The sequence below is a fragment of the Hemiscyllium ocellatum genome, chromosome 45 (genome assembly GCF_020745735.1).
Source record: "Hemiscyllium ocellatum isolate sHemOce1 chromosome 45, sHemOce1.pat.X.cur, whole genome shotgun sequence".
NCBI lineage: Eukaryota > Metazoa > Chordata > Chondrichthyes > Orectolobiformes > Hemiscylliidae > Hemiscyllium > Hemiscyllium ocellatum.
This window is the reverse complement of record NC_083445.1, coordinates 4,776,263-4,801,219: the sequence shown is the minus strand read 5'-3', so window position 1 is coordinate 4,801,219 and position 24,957 is coordinate 4,776,263. Positions and strand designations below refer to the sequence as shown.

Genomic DNA, 24,957 nt, shown 5'->3' with positions numbered 1-24,957 from the left:
CTACCATTCAGTGAGATCATCTCAGAATAAGGGACCACACAGTCAGGACAGAGATGGGTTAGATTGTGTTGGGATATCTGGTCGGCATGGAAGGGTTGGACCGAAGGGTCTGTTTCCGTGCTGTACATCTCTATGACTCTATGAGAAGGTATTTCCTCTCGGAGGGTTGTAAATCTGTGAACATTTTTATCACAGATGATTGTCGAGGCTGGGTCATTCAGTATATTCATGGTTGTGATCGACAGATTTTTGTAAATCAGGAAGGGAATCAAGAGTTATGACGGAAAAGGCAGGAAATTTTTTCTAATTTCAAAAATATACTTTATTCATAAAAATATCTTCATGTAGATACATAGTCACCAAAGCAGTTCAGTTCAATACAGTAGCATTGGATGAAACAAACAAACATTGTCAGTTCTGAGGAAGGGTCCATAAGACATAGGAGCAGAAATGAGGCCATTCAGTCCATCGGGTCTGCTTCACCATTCAATCATGGCTGATACGTTTCTCAACCCTATTCTCCTGCTTTCTCCCTGTAACTCTTGATTCATTTGATACTCAAGAACATATCTCTCTCAGTCTTAAACGTACTCAATGATCTGGCCTCCACAGCCTTTTGTGGCGATGATTTTGATAAATTCATCACTCTTTGGCTGAAAACGTTTCTCCTTAGCTCCATTATTAAAAGGTGTTCCAGTTACTCTGAGGCTGTCATGGAAGCTGAAACATTAACTTTGATTTCTCTTCACAAATGCTGCCAGACCTGCTCAGTTTTCCCAGCGACTTCTGTTTTTCTTTCAAACAAACGTTGGAGTTTGACTGTATCCAGCAAGCGAACCAAAGGACATTCTTAAGTGTACAAGATTATATTTATATATATTTGAGGCACCAGGAGGGTCCAATGCATTAAAACCCCACTAATTTATCTTTGGTCACTTTCCTTCTGTGGGTGGTTTGCCTTCAACTCTTGCTCAATAGCATTTTGCTCAAGCATCTTACGACTTTAAAGTTGCTACATAAATACAAAAAAAAAGTTTTATTTTATATTCCAGGAGCGTAGACGTGTGTTTAAAATTGATTAAATAATGTCAGTTGTACCCTATGGAGTTCCCCAGTTGCACTGAGACTGAAACACACACCTGAATGAATTGCAGGTACCTGCTCCAGGTGTGCTGTCGCGAAGAGCCCTGGGGGTTGGAGTCCGCAGCAGTCCATAGACTACATTTCCCGGCGTGCAAGGGGGAGGAGCTCACTGGGGGTTGTAGGCCGCAGCGTCCCTGAGACTACATTTCCCGGCGTGCAACGGGGGAAGTGCTCACTGGGGGTTGTAGGCCGGAGTGTCCATGAGACTACATTTCCCGGCGTGGAAAGGGGGGGCGGCAGGCACGAGCGAGCCTGTGATTGGCTAGTGGTTCGCCTGCGCCAATGGGTGACCGCGGGAGACGCATGCGCGAGACGGGGTGGGTGAAGGGGGACGGCGGGCGGGAGTCTTGGAAACGGAGCGAGAGGGCGGCCTCGGGTTCAGGCTCAGGCCGGGACCAGGACCTGGGGCTGGGGAGGGTGAGTAGACACTACCTACATATTACCCCCCTATCACTGACCCCCCCTCCCCCATCACTCACCCCCCCTCCCCCATCACTGACCCCCCTCCCCCATCACTGACTCCCCTCCCCCATCACTGATCCCCCCTCCCCCATCACTGACCCCCCCATCACTGACTCCCCTCCCCCCATCACTGACCCCCCCTCCCCCATCACTGACTCCCCTCCCCCATCACTGATCCCCCCTCCCCCATCACTGACCCCCCCATCACTGACTCCCCTCCCCCCATCACTGATCCCCCCTCCCCCATCACTGACCCCCCCATCACTGACTCCCCTCCCCCCATCACTGACCCCCCCTCCCCCATCACTGACTCCCCTCCCCCATCACTGACCCCCCCTCCCCCATCACTGACCCCCCCATCACTGACCCCCCCATCACTGACCCCCCTCCCCCATCACTGACTCCCCTCCCCCATCACTGACCCCCCTCCCCATCACTGACCCCCCCTCCCCCATCACTGACCCCCCATCACTGACCCCCCCCATCACTGACCCCCCCATCACTGACCCCCCCATCACTGGCCCCCCCATCACTGACCCCCCCTCCCCCCGTCACTGACCCCCCCGTCACTGACCCCCCATCACTGACCTGCACCTCACTGACCCCCCCGTCACTGACCCCCCCGTCACTGACCCCCCCTCACTGACCCCCCCCACTGACCCCCCCGTCACTGACCCCTCCATCATTGATCCCCCTCGCCCATCACTGACCTCCCCTCCCCATCACTGATTCCCCCACCCCATTACTGACCCACCCCATCACCCCCTCTCCCATCACTCCCTCCCCCCTCACTGACCATCCAGTCCCCCCCTCACTGACCACCCCCTCCCCCATCACTGACCCCCCCCCCCCGCCATCCCATGTTTGATATTCCCGTGTGAACTGTGATTTTGGTTTAGGGGTGCGTATTGTACTCTTACTGCAATGTGCCTTGCAGTTTGTGTTCAAGTGAATGTTGGAACCTGTCTCGTTTCTTTCTGATCATAGCTCTCTTATTTTGCTGACTTGAATGCCCGAGGGAGCTGTTAGTAATTGATTACACACCCAGCAACTGCATGCTGACCTCTGCATTCAGTATTATTGCTTCACTCGTTCTTCGCCTTTTTTTTTGCACCTCAAGTCTCACTTCTAGAGATTCTCACTTGTCCATTCCAGGTAATGTATATTGTTCACTAATATATATTGTCTGCTGGCTTGCTCCCCGGATCTCAGCAATTTTTATTTTGTGAAGAAAATAGATAAGACTATGGTGCATTTTCTTCTCTTTCCTGTCTTAATATCTTCTGAACTGTGGATATATTCTGTAATGCTTATGTATGCTTCCTCCTTGTTATGGTCAGAGATGAATTGCACCATATTCTATTTCAGCTTATTCTTTAACAGATTTACAAACTTCATAAAACTTGCAATTTATATCCTGCTTCCAGAGCTTCATTTCCTCAGCTTTTGTTCTGTAATCCTAGCCCATGGCGTTGTCTTTCACCTGGATTCTCAGCAAAAGTCTCCAGTTCAAACCATATCTACCGATAAGATTGTGAACCAGGTGTTCTGTGCGTTTTATGGTGCAGTTATACATTTCTGTCCAGTATATCTTCTCAACGTAGTTGTCTGGGATTTTGACTTGCTTCGATGAAAAGCCGAGTGTCGCTTGTCTTGTTGGGAAATACCTTTGCATCCCCCATGTGTAGGAATATGTGATGATGGAAACATTCATATTGAAAGAGTGCTGTAATATTATGAAAATATTTGATTGCCTCACTTAAACATTGCATACAATTCCTGTAATTGCAGAAGGTGCCATTCCCCAGAACTAAGATTGGTCAACTTGATCAGTTTAAAGTTTACATAAGAGTTCTCTTAATCGTAATCTTCCCCTATATTTTATGTAACAAAAGACTGTATGATAGCTTGTGGGTTATTCTGAAATCTTTGGTGCCTATCTTTTGTCACCTGATCCTATTATGTGTCACTTAGAGCTGGAACTGTCCTGAGGTCAGTTTCTTTGGCATTCATTAGCAGAGAGAGCATTCAAATCGATGGGATTCTGCACAGTCTATACTTGAAAACGGCTCTTTTTGAAGTAATCACCTATAGAATCTATTTGGATTTGAGGATTTTTTTTCTGCCAATTGGTCTGAGCCTGCCCCCCGTGAATGGCGATGGGGAGGAGCTAGCAGAGAACTTTGTGGTTCTCTGAGAGGTTTCCAGTGAGTGGAGCGCTTGTTTAAAAATGAACCAGTAGCCTTGCTGGAACACTGCCTGTGCGCTGCTCCACAGAGCCACAGTGAGGTATCTTTGTGTACAGTGAAACAGATCAAAACAGGAAAGTTGCTGCATGCTAATGGGAGGTGAGATCTCCTTGCTTTCGATGTGAACTTGTTTCGTCCAGGAATCCCAACAGAACAGTAAAAAGAAATTGTTTCCAGCAAAGAAATTCTCTTCAGTTTGTGGTTCAGATTCTGAGTGTTGGGGAATTCCTAAACCGTTGTTACAGATTTGGTGAGTTATAGATTCTGAGCTTCTCTTAGTTAAAACAGCTTTTCACTTGAAAATGTTTGTACCGTATTTTAATGTAGAGAAGTGAACTCAACTGCCTGTTTTCTTATTGCTTAATATAAATGTGTAACAACGATGAAAGAATAATTCTAAATTGTTAAATATTTAAATTGACCATTTGAGATGAAGGGAGGGGGCCCTCCCCTTTCAATCACGACACGTAAAACCTTCCACATTTCAAATGAAGACTGTTCCAAAGATTGAGACAATGGAGCTTTCTAATCCCTTGAGTGATTTTTTTGTGTGCAATGCTTGTGGTGGAATGGAGCGCTATACTGTCTCAGTTGTCAGGTCGGTCAGGGGGTTTTTTTGATTGGTGCTAGTTGGATCAGGAGACTGAATGGTGCCAGAAAATCAGGCCCAGTGGGTGGGAACGGGACCTCAAAAGCATCTGGTAAAAAAAAATGGGCAAGGAATCGTGACACTGGGACTCTGGCACAGCCTAAATCACTTGGTGGCACACGGGTGAGTGAGCTCGGAGCCTCTGAAAGTTTGGAATAATTCTCTCGAGAGCAGCAAAGATTGAAGGGGATGGCTTAAGGAAAATCAGAAGAAAGAACAACGTGGGTAACTAGTAGATACAACTTTAAGGCGATTAACCGAGCGACCAGAGGGAAATGAGAATGAGCAGCAAGTTGTCGTGATCTGGAATGTGCAGCCTGGAAGCTGATGGAAGAATAGCTTTTAAAAGTGAACAGAATGAATCCTTGAAAAGGAAAGTATTTGCAAGGATTCGAGGGTGGAGTGCTTTGTGACTAAGTTCTTTCAGAGAGATGACACAATGGATTGAATTGTCTCGTGTTATTGAATTTTATTTTCAAATGATATGCTATGCTGAATCCTGTGAGCAACAGCTGTAACTTGTATTCATTTCTTCAATTTAATTAAACGCTTCAAGACAGTTCACAAAAGCATGATGAAACAAGATATGCCACCCAGCCCCATGGGATGTTAGAGCCCAGTCACTAAAAGCTTGGTCAAAGAGGTAGGTTTTGCTCACATGGTGAGAGGTCCTGTTTTGGATTTCTTTTGTGGAGTATATTAACCAGCCAGACTGCACAAAGTCGATGTAATGGATATTCCCTCCCCCAGTGACTAATAGAACCTCTTCAATGATTCAGTCTCACAGTGCAGCATTTTTTTTAAACCAGGGAGGCACCAATAAATCTGTTGTTGGTTCGTGGGAGCGGTTTGAGGAACACTGAGCATTTTCGAGAACTGGCAAAGTAGGTAATTTGATGGCAACAGGATCTAAGGAAACAGCTTGCAGGTTGCTCAGTTGTAACGCTGTTCCTTCTTCCCCCTCAACTCTCCCTCCATACAACTCTATTTTTACTGCTCCTGAAATGTGTGCTGAATCTAGTTAGTCAGTGCATACACGCACTCCCTGATTGGGTTAGGTGATTTTCCGGTGGGCATTCTTTCTAGATTGGCGGTTATGCTTTTACATTCTGGTTGATGGTTTGTTTTGAACCACAGAACTACAGGTTCAGTGTTTGAATACTCCGCATTCATAACAACACAGAGAAAGTGACAGCTCAAACATAGAGAAAAATGCATAATCTGAGCGCCATTGCAGAGAGATGGCTGTACATTGAAGGAGTAAAAAATGAGGTCTGCAGATGCTGGAGATCACAGCTGAAAATGTGTTGCTGGTTAAAGCACAGCAGGTTAGGTAGCATCCAAGGAACAGGAAATTCGACGTTTCGGGCACAAGCCCTTCATCAGGCTTGTGCCCGAAACGTCAAATTTCCTATTCCTTGGATGCTGCCTAACCTGCTGTGCTTTAACCAGCAACACATTTTCAGCTGTACATTGAAAGAACCATATTGAGTTACCTACTGAGGAATGAGAATGGACAGTTCCGCTAATGACTTCCTAAAATCTTGTGTGTAGTTTGTACCACCATCCCAAAGTAGCTGTGTACTGGAGTGTTTAGAGAAAACTATGTTTCCTTTTGTCCTTCCAGACCTTATTGAGCCAAAGCCATGTCATGGTGCATGTTATGTAAGGCTTAAAGAGGCAAAGAAGATTTACATTTCTATAGCATCATTTACGATCCCAGTTCATCACAAAGCACTTTATGTTCAATCAAATAGTTAAAATGAAGCCACTGTTGTACAATGTGACACTGTGCAGCAAGCTCTCTCAAAAAGCGGTCAGGTAATCTCCAACCAGTCTTGGCTTGTGATGTTTGTCAAGGGCTAGATATTGGTCAGAAGCTGAGGGGAACTCTTTTTCTCTCCCTACAAATCGAGCCACAGGGTATTTATGTCCACTGAAGTCTTGTTTTAATGCCTTACCTGAAAGATGGGTCCTCTGACTGACCAGTACTTCAGTACTGCACGGGAGATTCCGTTCTCTGGACTGAGAGGTGAGATGTCCAGGATAAGGAGAACATTAAGCATTTCACCCAGAGTCAGGAAAAAAGCAATTTTGTTCCAAATGCAGCCAGACCATTTCTACACAGGTGTGGTGCTGTAGTTAAATAAGCTAGTTAATATTTTATTGCCAATGTCTTCCTTCTGCCAGAATTATGATGTTTATCTACGTTCTGATAAGGAAGGGGATTGCAAAACATGGTCAGGTTGGTGTATTCTAGTCTAGCATTCTGTGGCTGTATGTGTTCGGTGTGAGAGATCATGTAGGTTTTTTTGGCTACAGAGGGAATACGTAGGATTTGGGAATATTGCACAAAACTGAAGATGAGGTAAGGAGTCAACCTGGGTCTCATTGGCTGAGCCGGCTCAAAGAGTGACCTCCCATCTCTTGTGTTTGAACTCCATACTGTCGCACTCTCATCAGCCTGTGGAGTTTTCAGTGTGAGATCAGGGTTGCTTTAATTCCTGGACCTTACCCAAGTAAGAAAGGACAGTCTCTGAATTCAACGAGCTTGAGTTCAGAGCTGGAAAACAGGCATTATAGAGGACAAGAGTAAAAAATGAGGTCTGCAGATGCTGGAGATCACAGCTGAAAATGTGTTGCTGGTTAAAGCACAGTAGGTCAGGCAGCATCTCAGGAATAGGAAATTCGACGTTTCGAGCATGATGAAGCCTGATGAAGGGCTTATGCTTGAAACGTCGAATTCCCTATTCCTGAGATGCTGCCTGACCTGCTGTGCTTTAACCAGCAACACATTTTCAGCCATTATAGAGGACAAGCCTCAACATCAAGAAAAGTCCTTGGCAGCCAGTGTTAGTGCTGAGAAAGAGAGAGCAGGTTGGACTGGGAATGTCCAAGGACTAATTGCAGGGGCAAGATTTGGTCCTTCTATTTAAAATTGGGGCAGGTTTTTCAGGCCCACAAATGGCCAGTTGCATACAGTATTGATTAGTGGAGCTGTTCATTTCAGGTAGTTTACACAGGATGGCCCGTGCCTGGTGTGATGGGACAGTTACAGAGTCGCTGAGCTGCCCTTAGTTCCAAGGAGTAATGTTGTTTGATACAGTAACACTGACATGAACCTGCTAAACTTGCAATTCCTCCAATAACCAACTGGCAGTGAATATCGATATTAAAACCTTATTGTAACCCTTCGTGCAAATATTTCTGAGCTTCGTTGTTAGCCATAACACAAAGAGAGGCCATTCAGCCCATTGGGTCTGCTCTTTCATTCACCGTGATCATTTCATAATTCTTTGCTCCACTTTCCTCCATTTCTTTCTAATCCTTGAATTTTTTTTTTAGACTCCCAACAGTGTGGAAACAGGCCCTTTGGCCCAACCAGTCCACACCAACCCTCCGAAGAGTAACCCACCCAGACCCATTTCCCTCTGACTAATGCACCTAACACTATGGGCAATTTAGCATGGCCAATCCACCCTGACCTGCACGTCTTTGGACTGTGGGAGGAAACCGGAGCACCCAGAGGAAACCCACACCGACTCCTCACTGATTCAAAATCTGCCTGTCTCAGCCTTAAATATACCTACAACCCAGCCTCAACAGCCCTCTGTGATACAGAATTCCAAAGACTCACCGCTGAGAGAAAAAATTCCTCCTCATCTCAGTCCTAACTTACTCTCCGGATATACCGCCTGGGGCTAGGCTAATCATTAGGGGAAAGTTAAAAATCACACAGTACCAGGTTATAGTCCAACAGGTTTATTTGGAAGCGCTAGCTTTCGGAGCGACGCTCCTTCATCAGGTGGTTGTGAAGGAGCAGCGCTCCGAAAGCTAGTGCTTCCAAATAAACCTGTTGGACTATAACCTGGTGCTGTGAGATTTTTAACTTTGTACACCCCAGTCTAACACTTGCATCTCCAAACCATGCAGGGAAGCAACCTTTCCACGTTTACCCTGTCAGATCCCCTAAGAATTATTTTGTTTCAATAAGGACATGCTAACATCAGATAATTAACAAGGCGCTCTTTTTGTATTTAACAGGCAATTTCTAGGAAGGATGCACAGTGTGGCTAGTTGCAGTATGACCCTGGGATCTCTGGGATTGATGCAGCTCTTTGGCGTTTCCTGGACCTGGACTATAGCTGCAAGCTTTGGCATTTATCTGGGAAGTGGAGGATGGAGGTTTATTCGGATACTGTTAAAAACTGCACCTAGAGATCTCTTGTAAGTTGCACTGAGAATGTACGTGCGTACCTTGTGTCTGGTCGCCAGTGTTGTATATCATCCCAATCTCTTGACAAACGACATTTGGTTATGGATATCTCTTCCCAGAGTTGGTTCAGTTAGATTAGATTAGTTACAGTGTGGAAACAGGCCCTTCGGCCCAACATGTTCACACCAACCCACCGAAGCGCAACAGAACCAGACCCTACACTACGGGCAATTTAGCATGGCCAATTCACCCGACCTGCACATCTGTGGACTGTGGGAGGAAACCGGAGGAAACCCATGCAGGCACGGGGAGATTGTACAAACTCCACACAGACAATGGCCTGAGGCGGGAATTGAACCCGGGTCTCTGGCGCTGTGAGACAGCAGTGCTAACCACTGTGCCGCCCATTTATTCTGCTCTAATGCGGACAGTGTTCCCTAAATAGCAGATCTCACGTCTCCCAACTCGGTCACTGTCACAGTGAAATTATACAGCCCTGGAAAAGGCTACTTGGCCCACTGTGCCTTTAGAACAGAGAACAATGCCCCTTTGGCCCACCATGTCTGCCAACCGTGTTACTATCGAAACTAATTCAACCAATTCCTTCCATCCCCTTGCTCTTTCACCATAGCCTTTATAAAATTGTCCTGTCCTTTGCCTAATCTTGTTGCAACATGTTTTGAAATGCTCCTTTACCAGTTAGTCTAGCTGATCGTGATTCATATTGGTACATGCAACTTGGATTTGCCACTCCCGATATTACATTTCAGATTGGCCAAAATAAAGGTGATAAATTAAGTTCTTTTTTAAAATTCATGCATGTGATGAATGTGTCACTGATTAGACCAGCATTCATTGCTTGTCCCTGAGGCTGTGGAACTGGAGTCACATGTAGGCCAGACCAGGTAAGGACATTAGTGAAGCAGATGGTTCAACAATTGATTAGATTCTTAATTCCAGATATTTATTGAATTCAACTTCCATCATCTGCCATAGCAGGATTCAGACCCAGGTCCCCAGAACACTACCTCAGTCTCTGGATTTAATAGTGCAGTGATAATACCACTATGCCATTGCCGCCTCCTCAAAATTAGCAATTGAAGAAAAGATCCTTTCATTATAGGCCTCTTTTTCTGCATTGAGACCCAGTGAAAAGACCCATTTGACACAGTACTCCTGGTATTCAAAGCAGAGCTGCATTCTCCACTGCTTTAAGAATCCTTAACTCTGTTGGAGAGTTATCTTAATTTGATTCTTTCTAACCATTTCAGAATGGATAAGGATTAATATCTCACTTTATTCTTTCTTTTGAAGAAAGGATGACTGGGGATGCATGCACCTAACTTGGCTGGTCAGCTAATTAGACTTGAACGTCTGCCTCAACTTCTGGCTTCAGCCCTGTCTGTCATTCCAAGGTGTAGACAGACATTGTGTGAAGCTGTCCGTCTAGTGACACCCTTGCAGTGGAGTCGGTCTCTCTCTCTCTCTCTGTTGAAACAGCCACCTTTCTTTAAAGGGAACAGTTTGTTCACTGCTGTTAAGTCTGCACTAAGCAATGTGGTACAGGGTCTCAAACCACAAGCATACCACCTTAAAGAAACCATATTATTCTCATCAGCAGTAGATGTTGTCCTGCATTTTGTTGAAGTTCACATTGATTAAATTGTATTTAGTGTGGGATTAAGGAGGCTGACAGAATGATGTTATATTGAAATGGTAACATTGCTTCTGCACTGTTTCACAGCACTCAAATTATGCAACCTTTACAAAACCGCGACGTTTCACCGACTCTCTCACTTCCCTGTGTTCTATCAATTGCAGCTGAACCTTCATGCATTCCCTAACCATCCACTCCTGCGTGCCCCCCTCTGGCCTCCTTTTTAATACTTTATTAAAATTGGAGCATATTGTCTAAGCGTTAAAGCAACAAAAGCTAAGCACCCAAATTCCAATCCGGTTTCCAAACAAGTGCAGGTCTCTCCCATTTACCCCGCTATCTATATTTCAATTGCACAAGGAAGGATGTATGCCTGAAATGTTGATTCTCCTGCTCCTCAGATGCTGCCTGACCCACTGTGCTTTTCCAGCACCACACTCTCGACTCTAAGCTCCAGGGTTTGCACTCCTCACTTTCTACCTGAAGCCAACATTATTTTATTTTAGAACTCTCTCTTCACTTTGTGGGTCTGCACTCCTCAATAGTCCGAAAGGTTGCCTGATGCTAAGTTAAATAAGAATGCAGCACAGTGGTTAGCACTGCTGCCTCACAGCGCCAGAGACTCGGGTTCAATTCCCGCCTCAGGCAACTGACTGTGTGGAGTTTGCACATTCTCCCCGTATCTGCGTGGGTTTCCTCTGGGTGCTCTGGTTTCCTCCCACAGTCCAAAGATGGTGCACGTCAGGTGAATTGGTTGTGCTAAATTGCCCATACTGTTCGGCGAAGGGGTAAATGTAGGGGGGTGGGTTGCTCTTCAGCGGTACGGTGTGGACTTGTTGGGCCGGAGGGCCTGTTTCTACACTGTAGAGAATCTAATCGAAAGTCAGAATGCCACTTTTACTAAAAACAGAGCATTGGTGACAGCCAAATGCAACTCCACAAAGCCCAGTGACTGTCTCGGATTAGACTGTATCTGCCCTTTGGGACATCAGTTTTTTTTCACCACTTCTTTAAGAGTGAAGAAGAGCCTGCATTGATTTAACCCCCATTATTTACATCCACAGAGCATCCCAAAGCCCTTCAGATTCAATTCAATGCTCTTGCCAGTAATAGAATAAACTCTTCTCCACAGCACTGTGGAGAATCCATCTCATGGATTGGAAGAGTTCAAAAACATGGCCAGTGATCACGCCCTCAAGGGCAATTAGGAATGAGCAATAATTGCTGACCTTGCCAGTGAGGTTGGTAAGCTGTGAAAGAATTAAGAAAAACTTCCATAAGGACCAATTAGTGCGCGTCTTCTCACAAGCTGCAAGTGAGCCATGCAGCGAGTTAATCTGGCTTTTGTTTGTTAAGGGGGTTACGTTGTCTCAGGTACCATGCATAGGTTCTCTCTCACATCAGCCTGAGCAGGTGTGAAATCCTCGTTAGAAAGCTCCCATGTTTCTCAATCTGATTATCCTGAACCAGGTATTGCCTCAACTGGTTTAAGGCATAAAGCCCCATCATTCACTGCAAATATTCCCCAGTACCATCACCAACTTCACTTGAAAAGGAATGGAATTCTGCACCTCTCCCCCCATGCTGACATTCAACTGAAACGTGAAAGGCTTGAAAGATTAGCAGGTCATGGGGATGTACAGACTCTTCGGTCCAACCCATCCATGCCGACCAGATATCCCAACCCAATCTAGTTCCATTGGCCAGCACTTTGCCCATATCCCTCTAAACCCTTCCTATTCATATACCCATCAAATGCCTTTTAAATGTTGTAATTGTACCAGCCTCCACCACTTCCTCTGGCAGCTCATTCCATACACGTACCACCCTCTGCTTGAAAAAATTGCCCCTTAGGTCCATTTTAAATCTTTTCCCTTTTAAACCTATACCCTCTAGTTCTGGACTCCCCCACCCCAGGAAAAAGACCTTGTCAATTTATCCTATCTATGCCCCCCATGATTTTATAAAACTCTATAAGATCACCCCCTCCGCCTCTGACACTCCAGGGAAAACAGCCCTAGCCTGTTCAACCTCTCCCTATAGGTCAAAGCCTTCAACCCTGCTTTGGTAGGTTTTGGCATTCAGTGACAGGACATGAAAACAGCAGACAGAGAGTGAAAGTACAGATCAGCTGTAGTCTGATTGAATATAGGTGAAGCTAGAGGGGGTGAATGGTCATTTCCTGTTCCTGTACCTCGTTTCATGTTGTACCATGTGATGTAAACAAACTTAAGGATAGAGTAAATGAATCTGTGGCTGTGGGGCTGGTGCAGGGAGGAAGGATTCACACTTTTGGCTCATTGGGATCTCTTCTGGGGTAGAAGTGACCTTCACAAGGAGGACAGATTACACCTGAATTTGGAAGGAGATGAATATACCAGCAGGGAGATTTGCAAGAGCTGCTCCGGAGGATTTGAACGTGTAAGGTGGTGGTGGGGAAGGAACGTGTCGAATAGTCAGGGCAGGTAGGAACAAAGCAGAGAAGAAGGTAGAACTGGTAGAGGCTGAACAGGGAAGGCAGATGAACTCAGGGCATGGTTAGGAACATGGGACCAGGATATCATAGCAATTACAGAAACATGGCTCAGGGATGGGCAGGACTGGCAGCTTAATGTTCCAGGATACAAATGCGACAGAAAGAGAGGGGGTGTAGCGTTTTTGAATAGGGATAATATTACAGCTGTACTTTGGGAGGGTATTCCCAGAAATACATCCAGGGAAGTTATTTGGGTGGAACTGAGAATTAAAAAAGGGATGATCACTTTATTGGGATTGTGATATACTGATGGAAGAGGATTGACCTGATCTAAAAGTTGAAGTTCTAAATTGGGGGAAGGTCAATTTTGACGGTATTAGGCAAGAACTTTCAAAAGTTGATTTGGGGGCACATGTTCGCAGGTAAAGGGACGGCTGGAAAATGGGAAGCCTTCAGAAGTGAGATAACGAGAGTCCAGAGACAGTATATTCCTGTCAGGGTGAAAAGAAAGGCTGGTAGGTATAGGGAATGCTGAATGATTAAACAAATTGATGTTTTGGTTAAGAAAAAGCTGGAAGCATATGTCAGGTATAGACAGGATAGATCGAGTCAATCCTTAAAGGAGTGTTAAAGCAGTCGAAGTATACTTAAGATGGAAATCAGGAGGGCAAAACGGGGACGTGAGGTAACTTTGGCACATAAGGTTAAGGAAAATCCAAAGGGATTTCATAAATATATTAAGGACAAAAGGGTAACTAGGGAGAGAATAGAGCCCTCAAAGATCAGTAAGGCAAACTGTGTGTGGATCCACAGGAGATGGGGGAGAGACTAAACGAGTATTTTGCATCAGTGTTTACTGTGGAGAAGGTATGGAAGATATCTGTCAATCTTTCTACGTGTTGGAAAGTTGGAAAGATTCTGTAACTGTAATTAAAAGTCTAATCTGCCCAACGATCTTGCCAAAAGAAATTTATTAACAGAAAAACAGCTTCTTAAAGTGACGAAGCTTTCTTGAGCTTTCCTAACATGGATACAGGTTCTCTCCAAAGGTTACACAGGTTCACGTGATTTGAAGTTCACTTGGGTCACACTTCCTCTCCCGAAGGCCTGGTCAAATGTGAGCCATTGTTTCTGGGAGGGTTGAATTGCAAGCATTGCTCAAACCTTCCTGGTCTGTCGCCAGCAAGCTCGTGCCAGTTCTGCTGAAACCAGTATTGTGGATAACATTGTTTCCGATTGTTGGAGTGGCTCGTGAGGAGTTGCTTCCTTATCTTTCCCATAGACTGGGTCTGGAGAAGGCCATTTTTAAAAATTCAGATTCTTTTAGGAAGGGCTCAGGCTTTAGTGAGGAACGTCGTCAGCTGTGTTTGGAGACGGTTGAGGTGTGTTCTCTTGGGATTTTAAATGGATTTGAACAGGCTGGGACAGACTAATTAAAATCTCCAGTCAGGGTCTCGAGCAAAAGGGAGTATCATTTTAAAATTCGAGCCAAGGCATTCAGGGGGAAGTCAGGAAACACTTATTTCCATATCACAGTCAAAACTTCCATCTCAATCTCTCTGACTGCCTGTCCCCACTCTCTGTCTCTCTCTCTCTCTCTCTCTCTCTCTCTCTGTCTGTCTCTTTGTGTCTGGAAGCATAAGTCAGGTATACACAGGAGAGACTGAGTCAATCCTTAAAGGAATATTAAAGCAGTCGGAGTGTACTTAGGAGGGAAATCAGGAGGGCAGAAAGGGGACATGAGGTAACTTTGGCATATAAGGTTAAGGAGAATCCAAAGGGATTTTATAAATATTAAAGCACTCCAACCTAAAGCCCCCCCACCTGCATCTACCTATCACCTTCCCAGCTACGTTGCCCCCCCACCCACCCTGTCATTTATCTCAGCCCCCTCCCCTCCCCTCCCCGCCATTTATCTCAGCCCCCCTCTTCCCTTCTCCCCCCCCCCCCCCAAACCCCCCCAACACACACATTCCTGATGAAGGGCTTATGCCTGAAATGTCGATTTTCCTGCTCCTCGGATGCTGCCTGACTTACTGTACTTTTCCAGCAACACTCTTAGAGTCATAGAGATGTACAGCACGGAAACAGACCCTTTGATCCCACTCGTCCATGCCGACCAGATATCCTAAATTAATTTAATTCCATTTGCCAGCACCCGGCCCATATCCCTCCAAACCCTTCCTATTCATATACCCATCCAGATGCCTTTTAAATGTTGTAATGTTACCAGCCTCCACCACTTCCTCTAGTAGCTCATTCCATACACGTACCACCCACTGTGTGAAAAAGTTACCCTTAGGCCTCTTTTATATCTTTCCCTTCTCGCCCTAAACCTATCAACTCTAGTTCTGGACTCCCCCAACCCAGGGAAAAGATTTTGCCTATTTACCCTATCCATGCCCCTCATAATTTTGTAAACCTCTATAAGGTCACCCCTCAGCCTCCGATGCTCCAGGGAAAAACAGCCCCAGCCTGTTCAGCCTCTCCCTGTAGCTCAAATCCTCCAACCCTAACAACATCTCTTGTAAATCTTTTCTAAACCCCTTCAAGTTTCACAACGTTCTTCCGATAGGAAGGAGACCAGAACTGCACGCAATATTCCAACAGTGGCCTAACCAATGTCCTGTACAGCCGCAACATGACCTCCCAACTCCTGAACGCAATACTCTGACCAATAAAGGAAAGCATACCAAACACCACCTTCACTATCTTTTCAATCCTTCGTAAAGTGCCCATGAAAGATTGGAATCAGCATAATCATTCAGAACTGTTCAAGTTCACATTTACTGCTCATTCCTAATTTAGCTCAAGGACAATATTCGGTTTGACCATTTCAGAGAGCATTTTCGAGTAAACCACTTTGCTGTGGTTCTGAAGTCACAGTCAGGCCAGACCAGGTCAGGAAAGCGGGTTTTATTCCTTCAAGGACAGTAGCAGCCCAGGTAGGACGTTTTCCGACAACCAATGGTAGCCACCAGTTAGACTTTCGGTTAAAAACTGCGGATCATATCTCTGACTGGAGCAGCTGTTGGTTATCTGTGATTTCACAAGTTCCCTGGAGAATGAAATGCAAAGTAATGGCGTGTGATTTTTCTTTTTCCTCTCTTTGACAGTGGTCTGTTGTTGCTGCTGAGGGTTAAGTTAGCTGTATGGAAACACCAACGGGAAGACAGCACTATCCCGAAGATCTTTCACGACACAGTGCAGAAACACCCAGATAAGGTTGCCCTCATTTATGAAGGGGTTGACGAAAAGTGGACTTTCAGGGACCTCGACGAGTATTCCAATGCCGTGGGCAACTTCCTTCGGGAGCAAGGCTACGGACCGGGTGATGTCATTGCCTTGTTCATGGAGAGCAGGCCAGAGTTTGTCGGGCTGTGGCTTGGGATGGCTAAAGTTGGAGTGGAGGGGGCACTGCTCAACTTCAATCTCCGCCTCGACGCACTCACTCACTGCCTGTCTGTGTCAGGAGCCAAGGCCATTATCTTTGGCGCAGAGATGAGCGATGGTGAGTCTGCAGTATACAGCTAAAAAGACAGGCACCTGCAATTCACAGGCACACACGCGCACACAGGCACACGCGCGCACACAGGCACACGCGCGCACACAGGCACATGCGTGCATACAGGCACACGCGCGCACACAAGCACACGCGCACACACAAGCACAAGCGCATGCACAGACACAGACACACACACACACACACACCCACACCGCATTCCCAATCATTTAACAGGGCATTGTGCACAGCAGCCTGGAAAGAGCAAACGAATATACCTGTCACCATAAATACAGCATCGCTGTCAGTGCAGCACTCTCTCAGCTGGAGTGATGACCTGGATTTTGCACCTCTATTTCCCTGGAGTGGTACCTCTTTCCATCTCTGTGCTAGAGATCTTAACCAAGGGCCAGCCACCTATACCTATTGACCCTTAATGCCGAATATGGATCAGGGTGATGGGTGAAAATCCGACTCTGCCCTGGAAAATAGTCAAGGCTGTATCATCCAGTCTCTTCGCTGTATGCACTATTGTACTGCACCTCTTTCCCTAATGAATTCCTTATAAAGGTGATGGAAGCAAATTGGATACCTTTCAAAAGGAATTGAAGAAATACTTCAAAAGAAAACAGTTAGGGCTAGTGTAAGAGCAGGGGGAGCAGAGATCGTTGTGTGGGCAGAACAGGCTGCGTGGTCTGTTTGTGTGGTTGTGTCATCCCATGATACACAAGAGCTCGGCAGGAGGAAGTGAAAGCCTTACCGACAAGATGGACACAGGTTTCCAACATCAGGCTTTCTTAGAAATGAGACCACTGATGATGCCTAACGCCTTGCCCAGTGCAATGTCCACTTGGGATTGTTAGACCACCCAGAGCTTTCCGATTCTCAAAAGGTTGGAGAACAGGGTTCAATAGCGTCTTCCCAAAAGGAAAATGGCCTAGCTTTTACCAAGAGCCAGCCCATATAGAATGGGCCAAATGGCCCCCTGCTTTGTTAAATCCTGGCCCCAGTCCGTGAAGTTTAATCGTGATTTATGAGGCTTCTTCTAAGTTAACCCTCTTTCTGCCCCAAACCTGCATTCCACATTTTTGAAGATCTCCGATTTGGGTTGGTCACAGAGTGTCACAGTGTTAGTTCTGTGGCCAGAATGCAGTAAACGCACCGTGACTGCAGCAGGCTGGAAGCGCTGTCGCTGCCTCGGGCTACACCCGATTGGTTTATACCTTTTGTTTCTATTCCAGCCCTGTTGGAAGTGAATGGAATCCTAGGGAAAAAGATCCGGAGATTCTGCAGCGGAAGCTGGGATCCGAGTACAGTTGCAGCAGGGACTGAACACCTCGATCCGCTGCTCAGTGCGGCTTCCAAATACCTGCCGTCTCCTCCTCTGGGAATTGGATTCATGGGTAATGATGACTTTAATGCAGGATGATCTCGCGAATGTTAACACTGGTATCAGTGGGTATTTGGGCAAGTTGCCTCTTTTATATAATAGCGTGACACACTTGGTCTAATAGTAAAGTGCGTCCACCTAGCTGCCCCTGTTGGAAGTTTTGATGTCTGCTTCAGTCAAAAAGTTAACAATCACACAACTGAAAATGTGTTGCTGGTTAAAGCACAGCAGGTTAGGCAGCATCTCAGGAATAAGAGATGCTGCCTAACCTGCTGTGCTTTAACCAGCAACACATTTTCAGCTGTGATCTCCAGCATCTGCAGACCTCATTTTTTACTCGAACAATCACACAACACCAGGTTATAGTCAAACAGGTTTAACTGGAAGCACTAGCTTTCGGAGCAACGCTCCTTCACCAGGTGATAGTGGAGAGATCAATCCTAACACAGAATTTATAGCAAAAATTTAGTTTGATGTAATTGAAATTATACATTGAAAAATTGATTGACTGTTAAGCCTTTCATCTGTTAGAATACAGTGATAGTTTCACTTCTTTCATGTGTAAATCACAAAACCTTTTTTAAAAAAGTTGCATTCTCGGGTTAGCTGTTAACAATGGGTGATAGCTAGACAATATGTTGAAGGTGTTAGCCCCCTGTGTTCTCTGTCTATGACCTGATGTTTAGATTGATTCTAATCTAAAAAGTGAGATAACTGAGTTCTACATGAATGCATGCAGTTTTTGAGCAAAGTACAATGTAACTCTGCAAGTACAAATTCACCCCACAAAGTATGTGTGTGCATGTGGGTGTGTGGGTCTGTCTGGGTTGGGGGGTGTGTGTGTGTGTGTGTGTGTGTGTGTGTGTGTGTGTGTGTGTGTGTGTGTGTGTGTGTGTGTGTGTGTGTGTGTGTGTGTGTGTGGAGTGAGTGCAGATTGTCTTAAGTCTGTGAGGGGGTGCGCAGCTTCTCCAAATCATGCTTCAGTCATAGCTTTATACAGAATGGAAACAAACTCTTCGGTCCAACTTGCCCATGCTGACCAGATACCCTAAATTAATAGGATCATAGAAGATAGGAGCAGGAGGAGGCCATTCAGCCCTTTGAGCCTGTTCCACCATTCATCATGATCATGGCCGCTTGCCCAACTTAATAGCCCAATGCTGCTTTCTCCCCATAATGTTTGGTCCCATTCCTCCCAGGTGCTATATTTAGCTGTCCCTTGAATGTATTCAATGGGTCTAGTCCCATTTGGCAGCATTTGGCCCATATCCCTCTAAACCCTTCCTATTTGTATATTTTCCTGGCTCCCTTTATCCCCCACACTTAAGGACCCCTGCAATGCCCTTGCTCATATTGTAAATTCATTAGGGCTTATCTCAAGCATATGTCTTTCCTCAACCTAAACCGAACAAAGGAACAGTGTTGGGTCCACCAGTTTGTGTCATTTATATGAATGATTTGGATATGAACATAGGTATAGTTAGTACGTTTGCTGATGACACCAAAGTTGGAGGTGTAGTGGACAGCAAAGAAGGTTACCTCAGAGTACAACGGGATCTTGATCAAATGGCCCCCATGGGCTGAGGATTGGCAGGTGGAGTTTAATTTAGATAAATGTGAGGTGTGAATGCAAATCAGGATAGGACTTATACACTTAATGGTAATGTCCTGGGGAGTGTTGCTGAACAGAGACCTTGGAGTGCAGGTTCATAGCTCCTTGAAAGTGGAGTCACAGGTAGATAGGATAGTGAAGAAGGCGTTTGGTATGCTTTCCTTTATTGGTCAGAGTATTGAGTACAGGAGTTGGGAGGTCATGTTGTGGCTGTACAGTACATTGGTTAGGCCACTGTTGGAATATTGTGTGCAATTCTGGTCTCCTTCCTATCGGAAAGATGTTGTGAAACTTGAAAGTGTTCAGAAAAGATTGACAAGGATGTTGCCAGGGTTGGAGGATTTGAGCTATAGGGAGAGGCTGAGCAGGCTGGGGCTGTTTTCCCTGGAGCATAGGAGGCTGAGGGGTGACCTTATAGAGGTTTATAAAATCACAAGGGACATGGATAGGATAAATAGATAAGTCTTTTCCCTGGGCTAGGGGAGTCCAGAATTCGAGGGCATAGGTTTAGGGTGAGAGGGAAAGATACAAAGGGACCCAAGGGGCAATGTTTTCACGCAGAGGGTGGTACGTGTATGGAATGAGCTGCCAGAGGAAGTGGTGGAGGCTGATACAGTTACAACATTTAAAAGGCATATGGATGGGTATATGAATAGGAAGGGTTTGGAGGGATATGGGCTGGGTGTTGGCAAATTGGGTTGGGATATCTGGTCGACATGGACGGGTTGGACCGAAGAATCTGTTTCCATGCTGTACATCTCTCTGACTCTGACGTTAACTATGATTTCTTTCATCAGATTGCTGCCAGACCTGCTGAGCTTTTCCAGCAATTTCTATTTCTATTTATGCACCTTGTACTGTGAAGACAGTTTCCCGGCTGGTACGATGTATGTTGTGTGACTGCCCACAGCAGGTTTTCCTATCTTTACTTGGTGGAATGTACTGTGTAATACTGATAACATGCCGCACAATGTCTGTCTTGGCTTTTAGCTGCTCGCTGGAGCGCTCTTTAGATCACAACCTGACAGTGAGCTCAACGCACCTGTGTTCAGGTAAAAGAAAACACAGCAGAAAATGTGTTGCTGGTTAAAGCACAGCAGGCCAGGCAGCATCTCAGGAATAGAGAATTCGACGTTTCGAGCAAAAGCCCTTCATCAGGAAACACAGGTCAAGATAGTCAATTGGATTTTAAAAGGTTTTATTTGGGTAAAATAGATTAATACTTTTACTGTTTTCCACTTCTCCAAAACTGAAAAACTACACTCCATTGATTGATCTTTCAGTAATTGTTTGTAATTTATCCCTGCAGGACTGGTCAATAAAATTCTAGGCCACATTAAACTGACAAGTGTGAAAGCTTGCCCTTTGAGGTTCAGTACCAGTATTCAGTGCACTAATGGCAGCCGGATGCCATTCAGCAGATTCATATGGTAATTGACCAGTCAACAGGACAATGTTTCATTTCTTACAAAGCTACAGCGCTGATCTCACAGCTGAATAGCATTATCATGCGTGTGTATGTATGTGAGTAACTACACACCCTCTGAGTGACTGCCTGCGAGAGAGACTTACATACCAGTGTCATACAGCTAGGGCTGTATACCAGTGATAACTTGTGCAGAAATGAGGTTTTCCATGACATTGCACAACAGTGTGTGTGTGTGTTTTCACGCTGGGGTCTGCCTAACCCCACCAATAGTATTTATAGGGCACCATCAGCGACGTAACACTTCGCAGAAGTGAATTCTCGAACAAAATTTGACACTGAAGCACAAAGGATGATATTAGGTTCAGTGACCGAACACTTGCTACACGGTAGGTTGCTATCCTGTCCTACGGGAGGTAGGAAGGTTAAGGGCAGAATTCTCGAACATGAGGCTGGGGCAGTTGACGTGTGACGGACACAGCCTTAGAATTAGAGGGGGTCAATTCAGAACAGAAATGCGGAGACATTTCTTCAGCCAGAGAGTGGTGGGCCTGTGGAATTCATTGCCACGGAGTGCAGTGGAGGCAGGGACGCTAAATGTCTTCAAGGCAGAGATTGATAGATTCTTGTTGTCTCGAGGAATTAAGGGCTACGGGGAGAATGCTGGTAAGTGGAGTTGAAATGCCCATCAGCCATGATTGAATGGCGGAGTGGACTCGACGGGCCGAATGGCCTTACTTCCACTCCTATGTGTCTTATGGATGGCAGTGGTGAAACTGTGAAAGTGTAGGACGTGCAAGAGGTCAGATTTGAAGAAGATGGCAATTTACTCCCACCAGGAAATCTCTGTATTTGTATGTGTTTACTGGTACCCTCTTTTTCGAAATTGCTCACACTCCAGTGCAATCTTCTCTGTGTGTTTTTTTTCTTTCAATGCATAAATAAACAGGGGATGCTGTTGACAAATGACAGAAACTTCACAGGAGCAGAGATTAGGAGAGCTCACTGTCTGCTGGCCCTCAACTGATGATCTCACATCACCATTCTAAACAGTGAAGCTCTGACAGAACCCATCCGGTTTTATTTATTATTAATTAGATTTTGTGATGTTTAGGTGATATGCCTCAGCCTTACCTCTGATTTTATTTGTAGAGCTTTCTTATTCCATTAATGGGTTCTCTGCCTTCCAGCCCCAAAAAGCCGAGGGGTTTTCAGCGCGTCCACTTTCCTTCTTGCCAATTAGCCCAGTCCCTTGATGTCCTTCTCCTATCGGTGATGTCTGCTCACCTTGTGCAGTCTTCACTCCAGCACTTTACAAACCGTGATCAACTCCAAACACTTGATGGCACTTCATCTTTCGGAGCCACAGAGGGCTACAGCACAGAGAAAGGCCCTTCAGCCCATCATAACTGTGCCGGTCAAAAACAGCCACCAAACAATTCGAATCCCACTGAATGGGCCCCACGTTGTTCTTTGGCAGGAGGTCCTTACACGGTGGTCTTTCCCCACCGCGCCTTGGCGGCAGCTGCCCCAGGCTTCAGCGCGTCCCTCAACACGTAGTCCTGGACCTTGGAATGTGCCAGTCTGCAACACTCAGTCGGGGTCAACTCCTTCGGCTGGGAGATCAACAGGTTTCGGGCAGAGCAAAGTGCGTCTCTCACCAAGTTGATGGTCCTCCAGGCACAGTTGATGTTCATCTCAGAGTGCGTCCCAGGGAACAGACCATAGAGCACGGATTCCCTCGTCACGGATCTGCTCGGGACGAACCTCGACAAACACCACTGCATTCCTCTCCAGACTTCCTCTGTGTAGGCACATTCCAGAAGGAGGTGTGTGACAGTCCCGTCCCCCCCACAGCTGCTTCGAAGGCAGCGCACGGTGCGGCTGAGAGTCCGGGTGTGCATAAAGGATCTCACAGGCAGAGCCCTTCTCACCACCAGCTAAGCCATGTCTTGGTGCTTGTTGGAAAGTTCTGGCGATGAGGCATTCTGCCAAATGGCTTTGACAGTCTGCTCAGGGAACCGCTCGACAGGATCCGCCCTCTCCTTTTCCCGAAGGGTCTCGAGGACACTACGTGCTGACCACTTCCTGATGGACTTGTTGTCAAAGGGGTTTTTCTTCATAAACTTCTCCACGAAGGGACAAGTGATAAGGAACAGTCCAACTACTTGGAGCGTTATGTGGCAACGAGAACAGGCTCATCCTTCGCAATATCGGGGAAAGGTAGAACCTCAGTACGTAGTGACACTTAGTGTTTGCGTACCGGGGATCCACGCACAGTTTGATGCAGCCACACACAAAGGTGGCCATCAGGCTGAGGGTGGCATTGGGTGTGGTTATTTTTCCCCACTTTTGCTAGTTCTATGTACAGTGTTTCCCTTCGGACATGGTCCATCTTTGATCTCCACGTGAAATGGAGGATGCCCCGGGTAACTGCAGCAGTGCAGGTTCGGGGAGTAGGCACATATAACAACACCGAGAGGACCTCACACCTGATGACAAGGATTTTTCCCTGTGTTGGAGAGCAACCGTTGTTCCCATCTGCCTGGTTTTCTGCCTCACTTTAGTTCTTAAACTCTATATCCAACTAATAAATGCAAATTTAAGAAATGCATTCACAACCACTTTATGTGGCTGTTTGGATACCTTAAGGGGCCAGTGGACATGCATATCAAGGTCCCTTTGACCATCACTGCTTCCCAGGATCCTGCCATTCATCATGGATACTCGCTGTAGAAGTACACCTCGTGTTAGACAGGATAGTAGCACAATGATTATAAAACTGGGCTGACAGCTATGCATGTTGCAATCGGGTGAGAGGTAAATGAGCTGCCTCTTTTCCATCTCCCTGATTGGCTGCAACGATGATTCTGCAAACCAGGTCATTTGGGGTCTGGAAATACTATTCTATCGCACTCTCTGATGGGTTCTCCACACAGTTTTGCAACAGCCTGCAACCAGCAGCAGGCAGAAACAGAGCAGGGATAACATAGTGTTTAAAGACCTGCATTAATGTATTGCATTCCTTCCTGAAATGCTTTCTCCATGAGAACAGGCCAGTAACATCCTCATTTGTGTAAAGTGACATGTTCAATGAACAATGACACTGAAGTTGGTATGACAGAATATGAAGTCTCACGCTGAATCTGTCATGCTGCATGTGGTGCGGGTTGGTTGTGAACACAAATCAATCTTTTAAAAATAGACCAAACCAGACGTTTGACCTTGTGATTGAAACTTACAGTCTGAAATGTCTAAACAAATTCATTGACTTCCCCTTCACTTGGTGAATTTTCAAGCAGCTAACTTTGCCTGGATTCCCAACAGTTGAACCATGGTCTTGGAAGTAGTGTGCCGGGTTAAAAGCTAATGTCACGGCAGAAATGCAGGCTACTTACAGAGTGTGAAACGGGGGTGGCATATGTGTCCTTTTGACTTTGGCTTCTGAATAGACCTAAAATTATTATAGTGTCTTTATCGGAGGTATCAGGAAATTGTTGTGGACATTCTTTTCCCCCACTTGAGTTAGCTGTACAGCAGAAGGTGTACTTTTCAAATCTTCCCACTCTCTGAATCTATTTTCCGCCTGAGTTATATCCATAAACACCCAACAAAGGAAGGGGACAGGAGCCAGCAACGAGTTCAGCCTTTCACCTACTTCACATGACAGGGCGAATTGTGACCTTTGTCCCACTTGAGGGAGAATATCCCAGTGAGTCAGAGCCTTGTCACTGAGGCATGATGGAGTCAGCCTCATCATCCCTTCCACTCCCTGCACCCACCTGGACCTAAACCCCTCCAAAACAACATGCAAATGTATTTGCACAGAAATTCGGTGAGCAGTAGTCTGTCTACTTGTAGTTTTCTTTCAAGGATATTGTTGGCAGCTTTATCAAGGTGGTCCTTCCATATTGCAAGGATGGTCACATTCTGTGCTGGAAAAGTTCAGTTTTTCTATATTAATAGTTGTAGAATCATAGAGTACAGGCCATTCAACCTAACGGGCTTGTACTTTCTGATTCATCCCACTCCTCCATTAAAAGCCGGGCATTTTTCTGCCTTTCAAATATCGATCCACTTGCCTCTGTGAAGGTTACACATGACCTTCCACTGTCATGGAAGTTAAAAATCACACCGCACCACGTTATAGGCCAACAGGTTTATTTGGAAGCACT

The 24,957-nt window shown here is 45.8% G+C and overlaps 1 protein-coding gene across 2 annotated transcripts in view; it reads left to right on the top strand.

The window, feature by feature from the left end:
- Nucleotides 1-1,483: 1,483 nt before the first annotated feature.
- Nucleotides 1,484-24,957, top strand: part of slc27a1a (solute carrier family 27 member 1a) — a 149,290-nt gene continuing 125,816 nt past the window's right edge. Inside the window, exons 1-4 of one of the 2 annotated variants that reach the window (XM_060854894.1) lie at nt 1,484-1,560; nt 8,548-8,730; nt 15,969-16,363; nt 17,596-17,757. In XM_060854894.1, coding sequence (XP_060710877.1) covers nt 8,564-8,730; nt 15,969-16,363; nt 17,596-17,757 — 724 coding nt within the window. In that variant the 5' untranslated portion in view covers nt 1,484-1,560; nt 8,548-8,563. Of the gene's footprint in view, nt 1,561-3,848; nt 4,105-8,547; nt 8,731-15,968; nt 16,364-17,595; nt 17,758-24,957 lie in introns of those variants that run through there. The other variant, XM_060854895.1, reaches the window with a different exon arrangement.